The sequence below is a fragment of the Melanerpes formicivorus genome, unplaced genomic scaffold, assembly GCF_026170545.1.
Source record: "Melanerpes formicivorus ecotype bairdi unplaced genomic scaffold, bMelFor1.0.p_v2 SCAF_124, whole genome shotgun sequence".
Lineage (NCBI taxonomy): Eukaryota > Metazoa > Chordata > Aves > Piciformes > Picidae > Melanerpes > Melanerpes formicivorus.
This window is the reverse complement of record NW_027142476.1, coordinates 1,138,352-1,151,881: the sequence shown is the minus strand read 5'-3', so window position 1 is coordinate 1,151,881 and position 13,530 is coordinate 1,138,352. Positions and strand designations below refer to the sequence as shown.

At 59.3% G+C, this 13,530-nt stretch overlaps 1 protein-coding gene across 1 annotated transcript in view; it reads right to left on the bottom strand.

The window, feature by feature from the left end:
* Positions 1–4,843: 4,843 nt before the first annotated feature.
* The window catches only part of LAMA2 (laminin subunit alpha 2), a 252,291-nt gene continuing 243,604 nt past the window's right edge, over positions 4,844–13,530 (bottom strand). The window contains 1 exon segment of the mRNA XM_068167889.1: positions 4,844–5,100. Coding sequence (XP_068023990.1) covers positions 4,943–5,100 — 158 coding nt within the window. The 3' untranslated portion in view covers positions 4,844–4,942.

Genomic DNA, 13,530 nt, shown 5'->3' with positions numbered 1-13,530 from the left:
CAGCAGCTGAGTGCACAGACAGCTTTGGGAGAAGGAGAAGGGCTGAGTAGGGCTGAGCAGGGCTGAGCAGGGCTGAGCAGGGCTGAGCAGGGCTGAGCAGAGAGCAGGGCTGAGCAGAGAGCAGGGCAGTGGAGAGAAGGGCAGTGGAGAGCAGAGAGCAGGGATGAGCAGAGGTCAGAGCTGAGCAGAGCAGGGCTGAGCAGAGCAGGGCTGAGCAGAGAGCAGTGTGGAGTAGAGCTGAGAGCAGTGCTGAGCAGGGCAGTGCTGAGCAGAGCAGGGCAGTGCAGAGCTGAGAGCAGTGCTGAGCAGAGCAGTGCTGAGCAGGGCAGTGCTGAGCAGAGCAGGGCAGTGCAGAGCTGAGAGCAGTGCTGAGCAGGGCAGTGCTGAGCAGAGCAAGGCAGTGCAGAGCTGAGAGCAGTGCTGAGCAGGGCAGGGCAGAGCTGAGAGCAGTGCTGAGCAGGGCAGTGCAGAGCAGAGCAGGGCAGTGCAGAGCTCAGAGCAGTGCTGAGCAGGGCAGTGCTGAGCAGAGCAGGGCAGTGCAGAGCTGAGAGCAGTGCTGAGCAGGGCAGGGCAGAGCTGAGAGCAGTGCTGAGCAGGGCAGTGCAGAGCTGAGAGCAGTGCTGAGCAGGGCAGGGCAGAGCTGAGAGCAGTGCTGAGCAGGGCAGTGCAGAGCTGAGAGCAGTGCTGAGCAGGGCAGTGCAGAGCTGAGAGCAGTGCTGAGCAGAGCAGTGCTGAGCAGGGCAGTGCAGAGCAGAGCAGGGCAGTGCAGAGCTCAGAGCAGTGCTGAGCAGGGCAGTGCTGAGCAGAGCAGGGCAGTGCAGAGCTGAGAGCAGTGCTGAGCAGGGCAGGGCAGAGCTGAGAGCAGTGCTGAGCAGGGCAGTGCAGAGCTGAGAGCAGTGCTGAGCAGGGCAGGGCAGAGCTGAGAGCAGTGCTGAGCAGGGCAGTGCAGAGCTGAGAGCAGTGCTGAGCAGAGCAGTGCTGAGCAGGGCAGTGCTGAGCAGAGCAGGGCAGTGCAGAGCTGAGAGCAGTGCTGAGCAGGGCAGTGCTGAGCAGAGCAGGGCAGTGCAGAGCTGAGAGCAGTGCTGAGCAGGGCAGGGCAGAGCCGAGAGCAATGCTGAGCAGGGCAGTGCAGAGCTGAGAGCAGTGCTGAGCAGAGCAGTGCTGAGCAGGGCAGTGCTGAGCAGAGCAGGGCAGTGCAGAGCTGAGAGCAGTGCTGAGCAGGGCAGTGCTGAGCAGAGCAGGGCAGTGCAGAGCTGAGAGCAGTGCTGAGCAGGGCAGGGCAGAGCCGAGAGCAATGCTGAGCAGGGCAGTGCAGAGCTGAGAGCAGTGCTGAGCAGGGCAGGGCAGAGCTGAGAGCAGTGCTGAGCAGGGCAGTGCTGAGCAGGGCAGTGCTGAGCAGAGCAGGGCAGTGCAGAGCTGAGAGCAGTGCTGAGCAGGGCAGTGCTGAGCAGGGCAGTGCTGAGCAGAGCAGGGCAGTGCAGAGCTGAGAGCAGTGCTGAGCAGGGCAGTGCTGAGCAGAGCAGTGCTGAGCAGGGCAGTGCTGAGCAGAGCAGGGCAGTGCAGAGCCGAGAGCAGTGCTGAGCAGGGCAGGGCAGAGCTGAGAGCAGTGCTGAGCAGGGCAGGGCAGAGCTGAGAGCAGTGCTGAGCAGAGCAGGGCAGAGCTGAGAGCAGTGCTGAGCAGAGCAGGGCAGAGCTGAGAGCAGTGCTGAGCAGAGCAGGGCAGAGCATTTCCTGCCTGTGAGGCAAGGTGTGTGATGAGCTCACAGCCATTGTCTGAATCTCCCTAGAATCTGCCAGTCCACAACCCCAAACCTTTACAGTCTCACAGCATCACAGAATCACCAAGGTTGGAAGAGACCTCGAGGATCATCGAGTCCAAGCTGTCACCACAGACCTCATGACTAAACCATGGCACCAAGTGCCACATCCAATCCCCTCTGCAACACCTCCAGGGATGGGGACTCCACCACCTCCCTGGGCAGCACATTCCAATGGCTAACAACTCTCTCTGGGAAGAACTTTCTCCCCACCTCCAGCCTAAACCTCCCCTGGCACAGCTTGAGACTGTGTCCTCTTGTTCTGCTGCTGGCTGCCTGGCAGAAGAGACCAACCCCCACCTGGCTACAACCTCCCTGCAGGGAGTTGCAGAGAGCAAGAAGGTCTCCCCTGAGCCTCCTCTTCTCCAGGCTAAGCAACCCCAGCTCCCTCAGCCTCTCCTCACAGGGCTGTGCTCCAGACCCCTCCCCAGCCTCCTTGCCCTTCTCTGGACACCTTCAAGTCTCTCAATGTCCTTCTTGACCTGAGGGGCCCAGAACTGGACACAGGACTCAAGGGGTGGCCTGAGCAGTGCTGAGTACAGGGCACAAGGACTTCCCTGCTCCTGCTGGCCACACTCTTCCTGATGCAGGCCAGGATGCCCTTGGCCTTCTTGGCCCCCTGGGCACACTGCTGGCTCATGTTTAGGCAGCTGTCAACCAGTACCCCCAGGTCCCTCTCTGCCTGGCTGCTCTCAGCCACTCTGACCCCAGCCTGTAGCTCTGCCTGGGGTTGCTGTGGCCAAAGTGCAGCCCCTGGCACTTGGACTTGTTGAATGCCATCCTGTTGGCCTCTGCCCAGCTGTCCAGCCTGGCAAGGTCCCTCTGCAGAGCCCTTCTGCCCTCTACCTGACCAACATCTGCCATCTTCCATAACCTTTGCCAGCAGCCCTGGGCTGCAAAGGGCTCCAACACAGAGGCCAGAGGCTGGGAAGCACATCTCCACAGCTGGTGACGCCTCGGGGTGGGATGAGCTGGGAGCTGGGCTGGCCTTGTGTGTTGTGAGACATTCAGTCATGGCACCCTCGAGCTGCTTGGGTTGGCAAAGCCTTCAAAGGTCACAGAATCCAAGCACCACCCCAGCACCACCATGGCCACCAAGCCATGTCCCACAGTGCCCTGGCCACCCCTCCCTGGGACACCTCCAGGGCTGGGGACATGGGCAGGAAGGGGAAGTGCAAAGGCTGAGCATCAGTCCCCATGGGCTCCAAAAGACAAGCAATGCTGAGGGCAGAAGAGTTCATTGGATTGCCAAAGGGATGTGGAGCAGAGGCACAAACAGTTCTTGCTCTTTTCTCCTCTTGCTTCTGCTTGCAGCTTTCCTCTCTCTCTCTTCCTTGGCCTTGCAGGGGATCTCTGTTTTGATTGCTGTGTGAGGGAGAGGAGGGAGGCAGGGAGTGGGGGAGGAGGTGAATGGTTCCCCCTGGATCCATCCAGGAGGGGCTGAGCAGTTTCTGTGTGGCAGCTCAGGCTGACTGCCTCCTGTCCCTGCCACAGGAGTTACAGCTCTGGTATCCTGAGTCTCCAAACCCTGCACCCTGTGAACCCCTCTGCAAAGTCCTTCTCTGCCTCTTCCTTCCCTCTCTGCTCCCATGGGAGATGCTCCCTAGTGGGGAACACTGGGGGAGGATCTCAAGATCTGTCTGGGCTTAATGCCAGGAGGAGAAGGGGTTGGGGCAGGCTCAGCCCTGGCCAGCCTGTGACCAGCCTAGCAGTAGGGGGCAGAAAGAGCCCTGGGGGGGTTGGGTAGAGCCTCAGGTGGGGAGAAGGGAAGTGCTGGGGACCTTTGGGTGTGCTGGAAGGGACTCTGTGTGCTTTGGGATTCTTTGCCACTATGCTTTGGAGCTTCTGTACAACACACAACTGCTGTTCCATGTCACCTTCCCATCACTCTGCAATCCACTGTCTGATGAGTGTCATCCTTTTGTCTCTTTCAGGAGCAAGAGAGAATCTGCCTGGCCTCAAACCAGGACACCAGGCTACCAAAGGCACCCCAGGGAGCTACCAAAGGCACCCCAGGGAGCTACCAAAGGCACCCCAGGGAGCTGCCAGGCTAATGAGACACCCCAGGGAGCTATCAGGCTACCAAAGGCACCCCAGGGAGCTGCCAGGCTAATGAGACACCCCAGGGAGCTCCCAGGCTACCAAGGGCACCCCAGGGAGCTACCAGGCTAATGAGACACCCCAGGGAGCTACCAGGCTACCAAGGGCACCCCAGGGAGCTGTCAGGCTACCAAGGGCACCCCAGGGAGCTCCCAGGCTACCAAGGGCACCCCAGGGAGCTACCAGGGTACCAAAGGCACCCCAGGGAGCTCCCAGGCTACCAAGGGCACCCCAGGGAGCTACCAGGCTTATGAGACACCCCAGGGAGCTACCAGGCTACCAAGGGCACCCCAGGGAGCTGTCAGGCTACCAAGGGCACCCCAGGGAGCTACCAGGGTACCAAAGGCACCCCAGGGAGCTACCAGGCTACCAATGCACCCCAGGGAGCTCCCAGGCTACCAAGGGCACCCCAGGGAGCTCCCAGGCTAATGAGGCACCCCAGGGAGCTACCAGGCTAATGAGGCACCCCAGGGAGCTACCAGGCTAATGAGACACCCCAGGGAGCTCCCAGGCTAATGAGGCACCCCAGGGAGCTACCAGGCTAATGAGACACCCCAGGGAGCTCCCAGGCTAATGAGGCACCCCAGGGAGCTACCAGGCTAATGAGGCACCCCAGGGAGCTACCAGGCTACCAAGGGCACCCCAGGGAGCTACCAGGCTATCAAAGACACCCCAGGGAGCTCCCAGGCTACCAAGGGCACCCCAGGGAGCTACCAGGCTATCAAAGACACCCCAGGGAGCTCCCAGGCTACCAAGGGCACCCCAGGGAGCTACCAGGCTATCAAAGACACCCCAGGGAGCTCCCAGGCTACCAAGGGCACCCCAGGGAGCTACCAGGCTATCAAAGACACCCCAGGGAGCTACCAGGCTACCAAGGGCACCCCAGGGAGCTCCCCCAGTGAACACAGCAGAGCCCCCTTGCATGAAGACATTTTATTGTGGATGCAAGGCATAGACAGTCAGCTGTCATTCCCTGGGTGGCTTTCTGTGCTTACATGAAGAGCCCCAGGGCTGCTGGGTGCCCCTCAGTCTGCAGGACACGACAGGGGCTGCACCCCCTTCAGCTCCAGGGCCCTGCTGAAGTTCACCTCCTGAGGCTTAGCAGTGCCCTTGGTCAGCTTCAGGAATCGAATGCAGCCTCTGAAAGGGATGCTGGTGGTCAGCCCCAGCTGGGTCACGCCGTCTGGAGGAGAGGAACACAGAGGCAGAAGGTGAGCTGTTAGTCCTTGGCAGCTCTTCCAGAGTCCTGCAGGGCAGGCCCCAAGCAGCACCTCAGTGCTTCATGAGCTCTTCACTGCAGAAATGGCAATCAGGGTGGAGGGATGTGCTCAGTGGCTGTGCCAGGGGGGGCAGTGGAGGCTTCTTCCCCTGTGCTGCCCCAGGATGACACTGCCAGAACCTGGACACACAGCCACAGACTCACAGCAGCATTCAGGCTGGAGCAGAGCCTCAGGATCACCAAGTCCAGCCCAGAGCCCTGCTCTGCAAGGCTCAGCCCTGAACCAGAGCCCCAAGCACCACATCCAAACCACCCTGAAACACAGCCAGGCCTGGGGACTCCACCACCTCCCTGGGCAGCACATCCCAGCCCCTGACCACTCTTGCTGGGGAAGATGTTTCCCACTGTCCAGTCTGAACTTCCCCAGGGGCAGCTTGAGGCCATTCCCTCTTGGTCTGTCACTAATTCCCTGTGAGCAGAGACCAGCAGCAGCCTCTCCACAGCCTCCTCTCAGGGAGCTGTAGACAGCCAGGAGGTCTCCCCTCAGCCTCCTCTCTTTCACACTAACCATCCCCAGCTCCTTCAGCTGCTCTCCATCAGATTCCTTCCCCAGGCCCTTCCCAGCTTCCTTGCCCTGCTCTGCCCTGGCTCCAGCACCTCCACAGCTCTCTTGTGTTGAGCTGCCCAGAACTGGGCACAGCACTCCAGGTGTGGCCCCCCCAGGGGACAATCCCCTCCCTGCTGCTGCTGGGCACAGCACTGCTGATCCCAGCCAGGAGGCCTTTGGCTTTCCTGGTCCCCTGGGCACACATTTCAGGTGATGCTGTACACCATGCAGCCCATGGGACACAGAGGAGATGAAGGGAAATGGCCAAAGGATGCACACACAGACTCCTGGAATGGTTTGGGCTGGAAGGGACCTTCAAGATCACCCAGCTCCAGCCCCTCTGCCATGGGCAGGGACACCTCCAGCACTCCCAGAGCTGCTCTCCAACCTGTGCTGGTCCATGGGGTTGTTCTTGCCCAGGGGCAGGACCTTACACCTCTCCTGGCTGTATTTCATTGGATTTCTCCTTGCTAAGCTCTCAGCCCTGGCCAGGTCACACTGCATGGCAGCACAGGCTGAGGGGGGTCAGGCACTGCTCAGCAAACCTGCTGAGACAGCTCTCTGTGCCCTCAGTTCAGGCAGCCAGGGGAAGCCTGAAGAGGGCTGGGAGAGCCCAAGCCCAGTCTGACACCATCCCTCCACACTGCTCTTTGCAGGTTATCACAGTATCACAGTATCACCCAGGTTGGAAAGGACCTCGAGGATCATCGAGTCCAACCTGACACCGCAGACCCCATGACTAGACCATGGCACCAAGTGCCACGTCCAATCTCCCCTTGAACGCCTCCAGGGTCGATGACTCAACCACCTCCCTGGGCAACCCATTCCAATGACGAATGACTCGCTCGGTGAAGAACTTCCTCCTCACCTCGAGTCTGAACCTCCCCTGGTGCAGCTTGAGACTGTGTCCCCTTGTTCTGGTGCTGGTTGCCTGGGAGAAGAGGCCAACTCCCTCCTGGCTACAACCACCCTTCAGGTAGTTGTAGAGGGCAATAAGGTCACCCCTGAGCCTCCTCTTCTCCAGGCTAAACAATCCCAGCTCCCTCAGCCTCTCCTCATAGGGCTTGTGTTCAAGGCCTCTCACCAGCCTTGTTGCCCTTCTCTGGACACGCTCAAGTGTCTCAATGTCCTTCTTAAACTGAGGAGCCCAGAACTGGACACAGGACTCAAGGTGCGGCCTAACCAGAGCAGAGTACAGGGGCACTATGACCTCCCTGCTCCTGCTGGCCACACTCTTCCTAATGCAGGCCAGAATGCTATTGGCCCTCCTGGCCACCTGGGCACACTGCTGGCTCATATTCAGGTGGCTGTCGATCAGCACACCCAGGTCCCTCTCTGTCTGGGAGCTCTCCAGCCACTCCGACCCCAGCCTATAGCTCTGCATGGGATTGCCGTAGCCAAAGTGCAGCACTCGGCACTTGGACTTGTTGAATGACATCCCATTGGACTCTGCCCATCTTTCCAGTCGGTCGAGGTCCCTCTGCAGAGCCTTTCTACCCTCTAATTGACTAACATCTGCCCCTAACTTTGTGTCATCTGCAAACTTGCTGATGACTGACTCTACCCCTTCATCCAGATCATCAACGAATATGTTGAAGAGGACAGGGCCCAGCACTGATCCCTGGGGCACACCACTGGTGACTGGCCTCCAGCTGGATGCGGCACCGTTCACGACCACTCTCTGGGCCCGGCCCTCCAGCCAGTTCCTAACCCAGCACAGAGTGTAGTGGTCCAAGCCACGGGCTGACAGCTTAGTCAGCAGTTTGCTGTGGGGGACGGTGTCAAAGGCCTTGCTGAAGTCTAGGTAGACCACATCCACAGGCCTCCCCACATCTACCAGGCGGGTCACCTGATCATAGAAAGAGATCAGGTTGGAGAGGCAGGATCTGCCCTTCCTGAATCCATGTTGGCTGGACCTGAGCCCTTGGCCATCCTTCAGGTGCGCAGTTATTGCTGCCAGGATAATCTGCTCCATCACTTTCCCTGGCACTGAGGTCAGGCTGACTGGCCTGTAGTTTCCAGGTTCCTCCATCCGACCCTTCTTGTGGATGGGGACCACGTTGGCCAGTTTCCAGTCATCTGGGACCTCACCTGTGAGCCAGGACTGGAGGAAAATGATGGAGAGTGGCCTAGCTAGCACATCCGCCAGCTCTCTCAGCCTCTCCTCACAGGGCTGTGCTCCAGACCCCTCCCCAGCCTCCTTGCCCTTCTCTGGACACCTTCAAGTCTCTCAATGTCCTTCTGAAACTGAGGAGCCCAGAACTGGACACAGGACTCAAGGTGTGGCCTAAGCAGTGCTGAGCACAGGGCACAAGGACTTCCCTGCTCCTGCTGGCCACACTCTTCCTGATGCAGGCCAGGATGCCCTTGGCCTTCTTGGCCCCCTGGGCACACTGCTGGCTCAGAATCTGCTGCTTTGGGTTGGTCTGGGTTGGGGTTTTTCTGTTACAAGAAGGCTGCCACAAAGCTGTTTTCCTCCTGGCACAAAGCTGTTGACAGTCACTGTGGCTGCTCTCCAACTCTCATAGCCTAGCATCCAGAGTAGCTCTGACAATGCTCTGAAGCTTGGGAGTGGACATTCTGGAGCCACTGTACCACACACTGGCATGGGAGGAAAAACCACTGGCAGAAAAGCAACTGCCAGGACTCCTCTCCCCAGCATCAGGGGACAGAAGGAGAGGAAATGGCCTGAAAATGTGCCAGGGGAGGGGGAGGTTGGAGATGAGGAAACAATTCATTGCTGCAAGAGTGGTCAGGGAGTGGAAGAGGCTGCCCAGGGAGGTGGTGGAGTCCCCAGCCCTGGAGGTGCTCAAGAAATGTGTGGCTGTGGCACTCCCTCTCTGCTCCACTCTGCTGAGACCACAGCTGCAGCTCTGGGGCCAGTGCTGGAGCCTCTGTGCCAGGAAGGATCTGGAGGGGCTGGAAGGTGTCCAGAGAAGGGCCAGGAGGAAGAGCAGAGGGCTGGAGCTGCTCTGCTGTGAGGACAGACTGAGGGAGTTGGGGTTGTGCAGGCTGGAGAGGAGAAGGCTCCCAGGAGACCTCATTGTGGCCTTGCAGGATCTGCAGGGGGCTCCAAGAAAGCTGGGGAGGGACTTGTGAGGGTGTCAGGGAGGGATAGGACTGGGGGGAGATGGAGCAGAACTAGAAATGGGGAGATTGAGATTGGCTGTGAGGAAGAAGTTGTTGCCCAGGAGGGTGGTGAGAGCCTGGCACAGGTTGCCCAGGGAGGTGGTGGAAGCCTCCTGCCTGGAGGTGTTTGCAGCCAGGCTGGATGTGGCTGTGAGCAACCTGCTGTGGTGTGAGGTGTCCCTGCCCATGGCAGGGGGTTGGGACTGGCTGAGCCTTGAGCTCCCTTCCAGCCCTGACAGTTCTGGTGGCCATGCTGGGGTTGGGTCAGTGATTTGGGTCAATGATCTTGGAAGCCTTTCCCAACTGAAACCATTCTGTGGTTCCATGAACATCAGCAGTGGGGGTGTGTGTGTGTGGAACTGGCTGATTTTTAAGTTCCCAGCGTGGGGGGGTTGAAGTTCCCCCCCCAGCATTCACCACCACACCCTTCCCACCCCAAGCAGGGTGGACTGCAGCAAGGCCTTTGCCACCATCCCCCACAGCAAACTCCTGGCCAAGCTGTCAGCCCCTGGCTTGGACAGCAGCTCTCTGAGCTGGGTTAGGAGCTGGCTGGAGGCTGAGCCCAGAGAGTGGTGGTGAATGGTGCCACAGCCAGCTGGCAGCCAGGCACCAGTGGTGTGCCCCAGGGAGCAGTGCTGGGCCCCAGCCTGTTCAATATCTTTATTGATAATCTGGAGGAGGGCATTGAGTCCATCAGCAGCAAATTTGCAGATGACAGCAAGCTGGGAGCAGATGTTGGTCAGTTAGAGGGCTGAAGGGCTCTGCAGAGGGACCTTGCCAGGCTGGACAGATGGGCAGAGGCCAACAGGATGGCATTCAACAAGTCCAAGTGCCAGGGGCTGCACTTTGGCCACAGCAACCCCAGGCAGTGCTACAGGCTGGGGTCAGAGTGGCTGAGAGCAGCCAGGCAGAGAGGGACCTGGGGGTACTGGTTGATGGTAGGCTGAACATGAGCCAGCAGTGTGCCCAGGGGGCCTAGAAGGCCAAGGGCATCCTGGCCTGCATCAGGAAGAGTGTGGCCAGCAGGAGCAGGGAAGTCCTTGTGCCCTGTGCTCAGCACTGCTTAGGCCACCCCTTGAGTCCTGTGTCCAGTTCTGGGCTCCTCAGGTCAAGAAGGACATTGAGAGACTTGAAGGTGTCCAGAGAAGGGCAAGGAGGCTGGGGAGGGGTCTGGAGCACAGCCCTGTGAGGAGAGGCTGAGGGAGCTGGGGTTGCTTAGCCTGCAGAAGAGGAGGCTCAGGGGAGACCTTCTTGCTCTCTGCAACTCCCTGCAGGGAGGTTGTAGCCAGGTGGGGGTTGGTCTCTTCTGCCAGGCAGGCAGCAGCAGAACAAGAGGACACAGTCTCAAGCTGTGCCAGGGGAGGTTCAGGCTGGAGGTGAGGAGAAAGTTCTTCCCAGGGAGAGTTTTTGGCCACTGGGATGTGCTGCCCAGGGAGGTGGTGGAGTCCCCATCCCTGGAGGTGTTGAAGAGGGGATTGGATGTGGCACTTGGTGCCATGGTTTAGTCATGAGGTCTGTGGTGACAGCTTGGACTTGATGATCTTTGAGGTCTCTTCCAGCCTTGGTGAGACTGTGATGAACCTGGGAACTGGCTGCAGAGGCATCTTCCCCTCAGCCCCACACTGCAGACCCCTTTCTGTTTACAGACTGGAGGGACACAGCCAGTCCATTGCTTTGCAGACATCTTAGCTGTGTCTTCAGCAGGTTAATTTCTGCTGGATCAAACTTATTGATTGCCCCTGAGCAGATGGAGTCTGGCATTCACTGTCAGCTTAGGGGAAGGGGGAGAGCTCTGCATGCTCTTCAGTTACATGAAGCAATTTCTCTCAGGGGCTCCCAGAGAACTGAGTAGAAAATGCCAATAGTTTTCTTCCCCTTTAGCCCCCAGCAGAGTATGGGAAGATGTGCATCAGAAACAGATGGTGTCCCCTCAGCACACAGCCAGTTGGAAGAGAACTCCAAGCTCACCCAGCCCAGCCCTCAACCCAGCACTGCAGGGTCAGCACCAAACCATGGCCCTAGGTGCCAGGCCCATGCTGCTGGAACAGCCCCAGGGGTGTTCACAGCTCACAGCTCACAGGGTGTTAGGGGTTGGAAGGGACCTCTGGAGAGCTTCCAGTCCAACCCCTGCCAGAGCAGGAGCAGAGAATCCAGCACAGGTCACACAGAACACATCCAGACAGGGCTGGGAAGGCTCCAGAGCAGGAGACTCCACAACCTCTCTGGGCAGCCTGCTCCAGGGCTCTGGGACCCTCACAGTGCAGAAGTTCCTCCTCATGTTGAGGTGGAGCTTCCTGTGCTGCAGCTTCCATCCACTGACCCTTGGCCTATCCCAGGGTGCAGCTGAGCAGAGTCTGTCCCTGTCCCCTCCTGACCCCCAGCCCTCAGCTATTGATAGCCATTGATCAGATCCCTCTCAGCCTTCTCCTCTCCAGACTGAACAGCCCCAGGGCTCTCAGCCTCTCCTCCCCAGGCAGTGCTGCAGTCCCTTCAGCATCCTTGGAGCCTCCCTTGGACCCTCTCCAGCAGATCCCTGTCCCTCCTGAGCTGGGGAGCCCAGAGCTGGATGGGGACTCCAGCACTGCCCTGGGCAGCCTCTTCCAGTGTCTGAGAGCCCTCCCAGTGCAGCCTCACATCCAGCCTCAGCCTCCCCTGGGGCAGCTTGGAGCCATTGCCTCTGCTCCTGCCCCTTGCCACCAAGGAGCAGAGGCTGTCCCCTCCTCTCCTCTGCTCCTGTCCCTTGCCACCAAGGAGCAGAGGCTGTCCCCTCCTCTCCTCTATTCCTGCCCCTTGCCACCAAGGAGCAGAGGCTGTCCCCTCCTCTCCTCTATTCCTGCCCCTTGCCACCAAGGAGCAGAGGCTGTCCCCTCCTCTCCTCTGCTCCTGCCCCTTGCCACCAAGGAGCAGAGGCTGTCCCCTCCTCTCCTCTGCTCCTGTCCCTTGCCACCAAGGAGCAGAGGCTGTCCCCTCCTCTCCTCTGCTCCTGTCCCTTGCCACCAAGGAGCAGAGGCTGTCCCCTCCTCTCCTCTGCTCCTGTCCCTTGCCACCAAGGAGCAGAGGCTGTCCCCTCCTCACTCCAACCTCCCTTCAGGGAGCTGCAGAGAGCAAGGAGGTCTCCCTCAGCCTCCTCTCTGGGCACTGCTGTCCACAGCTCCTCAAGCTTTATAGGCTGATTTCCACACAGAGTGCCTGGCCCCAGGGCATGGATCCGCTCTTCACTGCCATTGTAAAGTGGAATCTCAGCCTGCCAAACGCTGTTGCTATTCAAATGTAACTGCTGCTGCTGAGCAGAGCCTTAAAAGGGAGGGAGGCTGTGGGCAGCAGCAGCCACAGAGCCTTTGTGCCCCTCTGTGACACTGCCTGCATGTGAAACTGGGCAGGGGGGGCTGGGAATCATGGAATCAGAGGACAGCTGAGGTTGGAAGAGACCTTTGAGATCCATAGATTCATTCACAGAGTGGCTTAGGTTGGAAGGGACCTTGAAGATCTCTCAGATCCAACTGCCCTGCCACATGCAGGGACACCTCCCACCAGCCCAGGTTTCCCAAGCCCTCATCCAGCCTGGCCCTGAGCAGCTCCAGGGAAGGGGCAGCCACAGCTGTGCCAGCTGCCCAGAGCTCACAGCCCCAGCCCTGCTGCTGAGCCACTGCCACTACCCCACAGCCCCCAGCACCACATCCATCTAAACCCCTCCAGGGCTGGGGACTGCAGCACCTCCCTGGGCAGCCTGGGACAGTGCCTGAGAGCCCTTGCTGGGAAGAGATTACATAGAATGCATAGAATAGACCAGGTTGGAAGAGACCTTCAAGATCATCGAGTCCAACCCATCAACCAATCCAACACCACCTAAACAACTAACCCATGGCACCAAGCACCCCAGCAAGTCTCCTCCTGAACACCTCCAGGGATGGTGACTCCACCACCTCCCTGGGCAGCACATTCCAATGGGCAATCACTCTCTCTGTGTAGAACTTCCTCCTAACATCCAACCTAAACCTCCCCTGGCACAGCTTGAGACTGTGTCCTCTTGTTCTGCTGCTGGCTGCCTGGGAGAAGAGACCAACCCCCACCAGGCTACAACCTCCCCTCAGGTAGTAGCAGACAGCAAGGTCTCCCCTGAGCCTCCTCTTCTCCAGGCTAAGCAACCCCAGCTCCCTCAGCCTCTCCTCACAGGGCTGTGCTCCAGACCCCTCACCAACTTTGTTGCCCTTCTCTGGACACCTTCCAGCAAGTCAACCTCCTTCCTAAACTGAGGAGCCCAGAACTGGACACAGGACTCAAGGTGTGGCCTAAGCAGTGCAGTGTCCAGGGGCAGAATGACCTCCCTGCTCCTGCTGGCCACACTCTTCCTGATGCAGGCCAGGATGCCATTGGCCCTCTTGTCCCCCTGGGCACACTGCAGGCTCATGTTCAGCCTACTCTTATCCACTACCCCCAGGTCCCTCTCTGCCTGGCTGCTCTCAGCCACTCTGACCCCAGCCTGTAGCACTGCCTGGGGTTGCTGTGGCCAATGTGCAGCACCTGGCACTTGGATGTGTTCAATCTCCTGCCCTTGGCCTCTGCCCATCTGCCCAGCCTGGCAAGGTCCCTCTGCAGAGCCTCTCTACCCTCCAGCAGATCAACTCCTGCCCCCAGCTTGCTGTCATCTGCAAACTTAC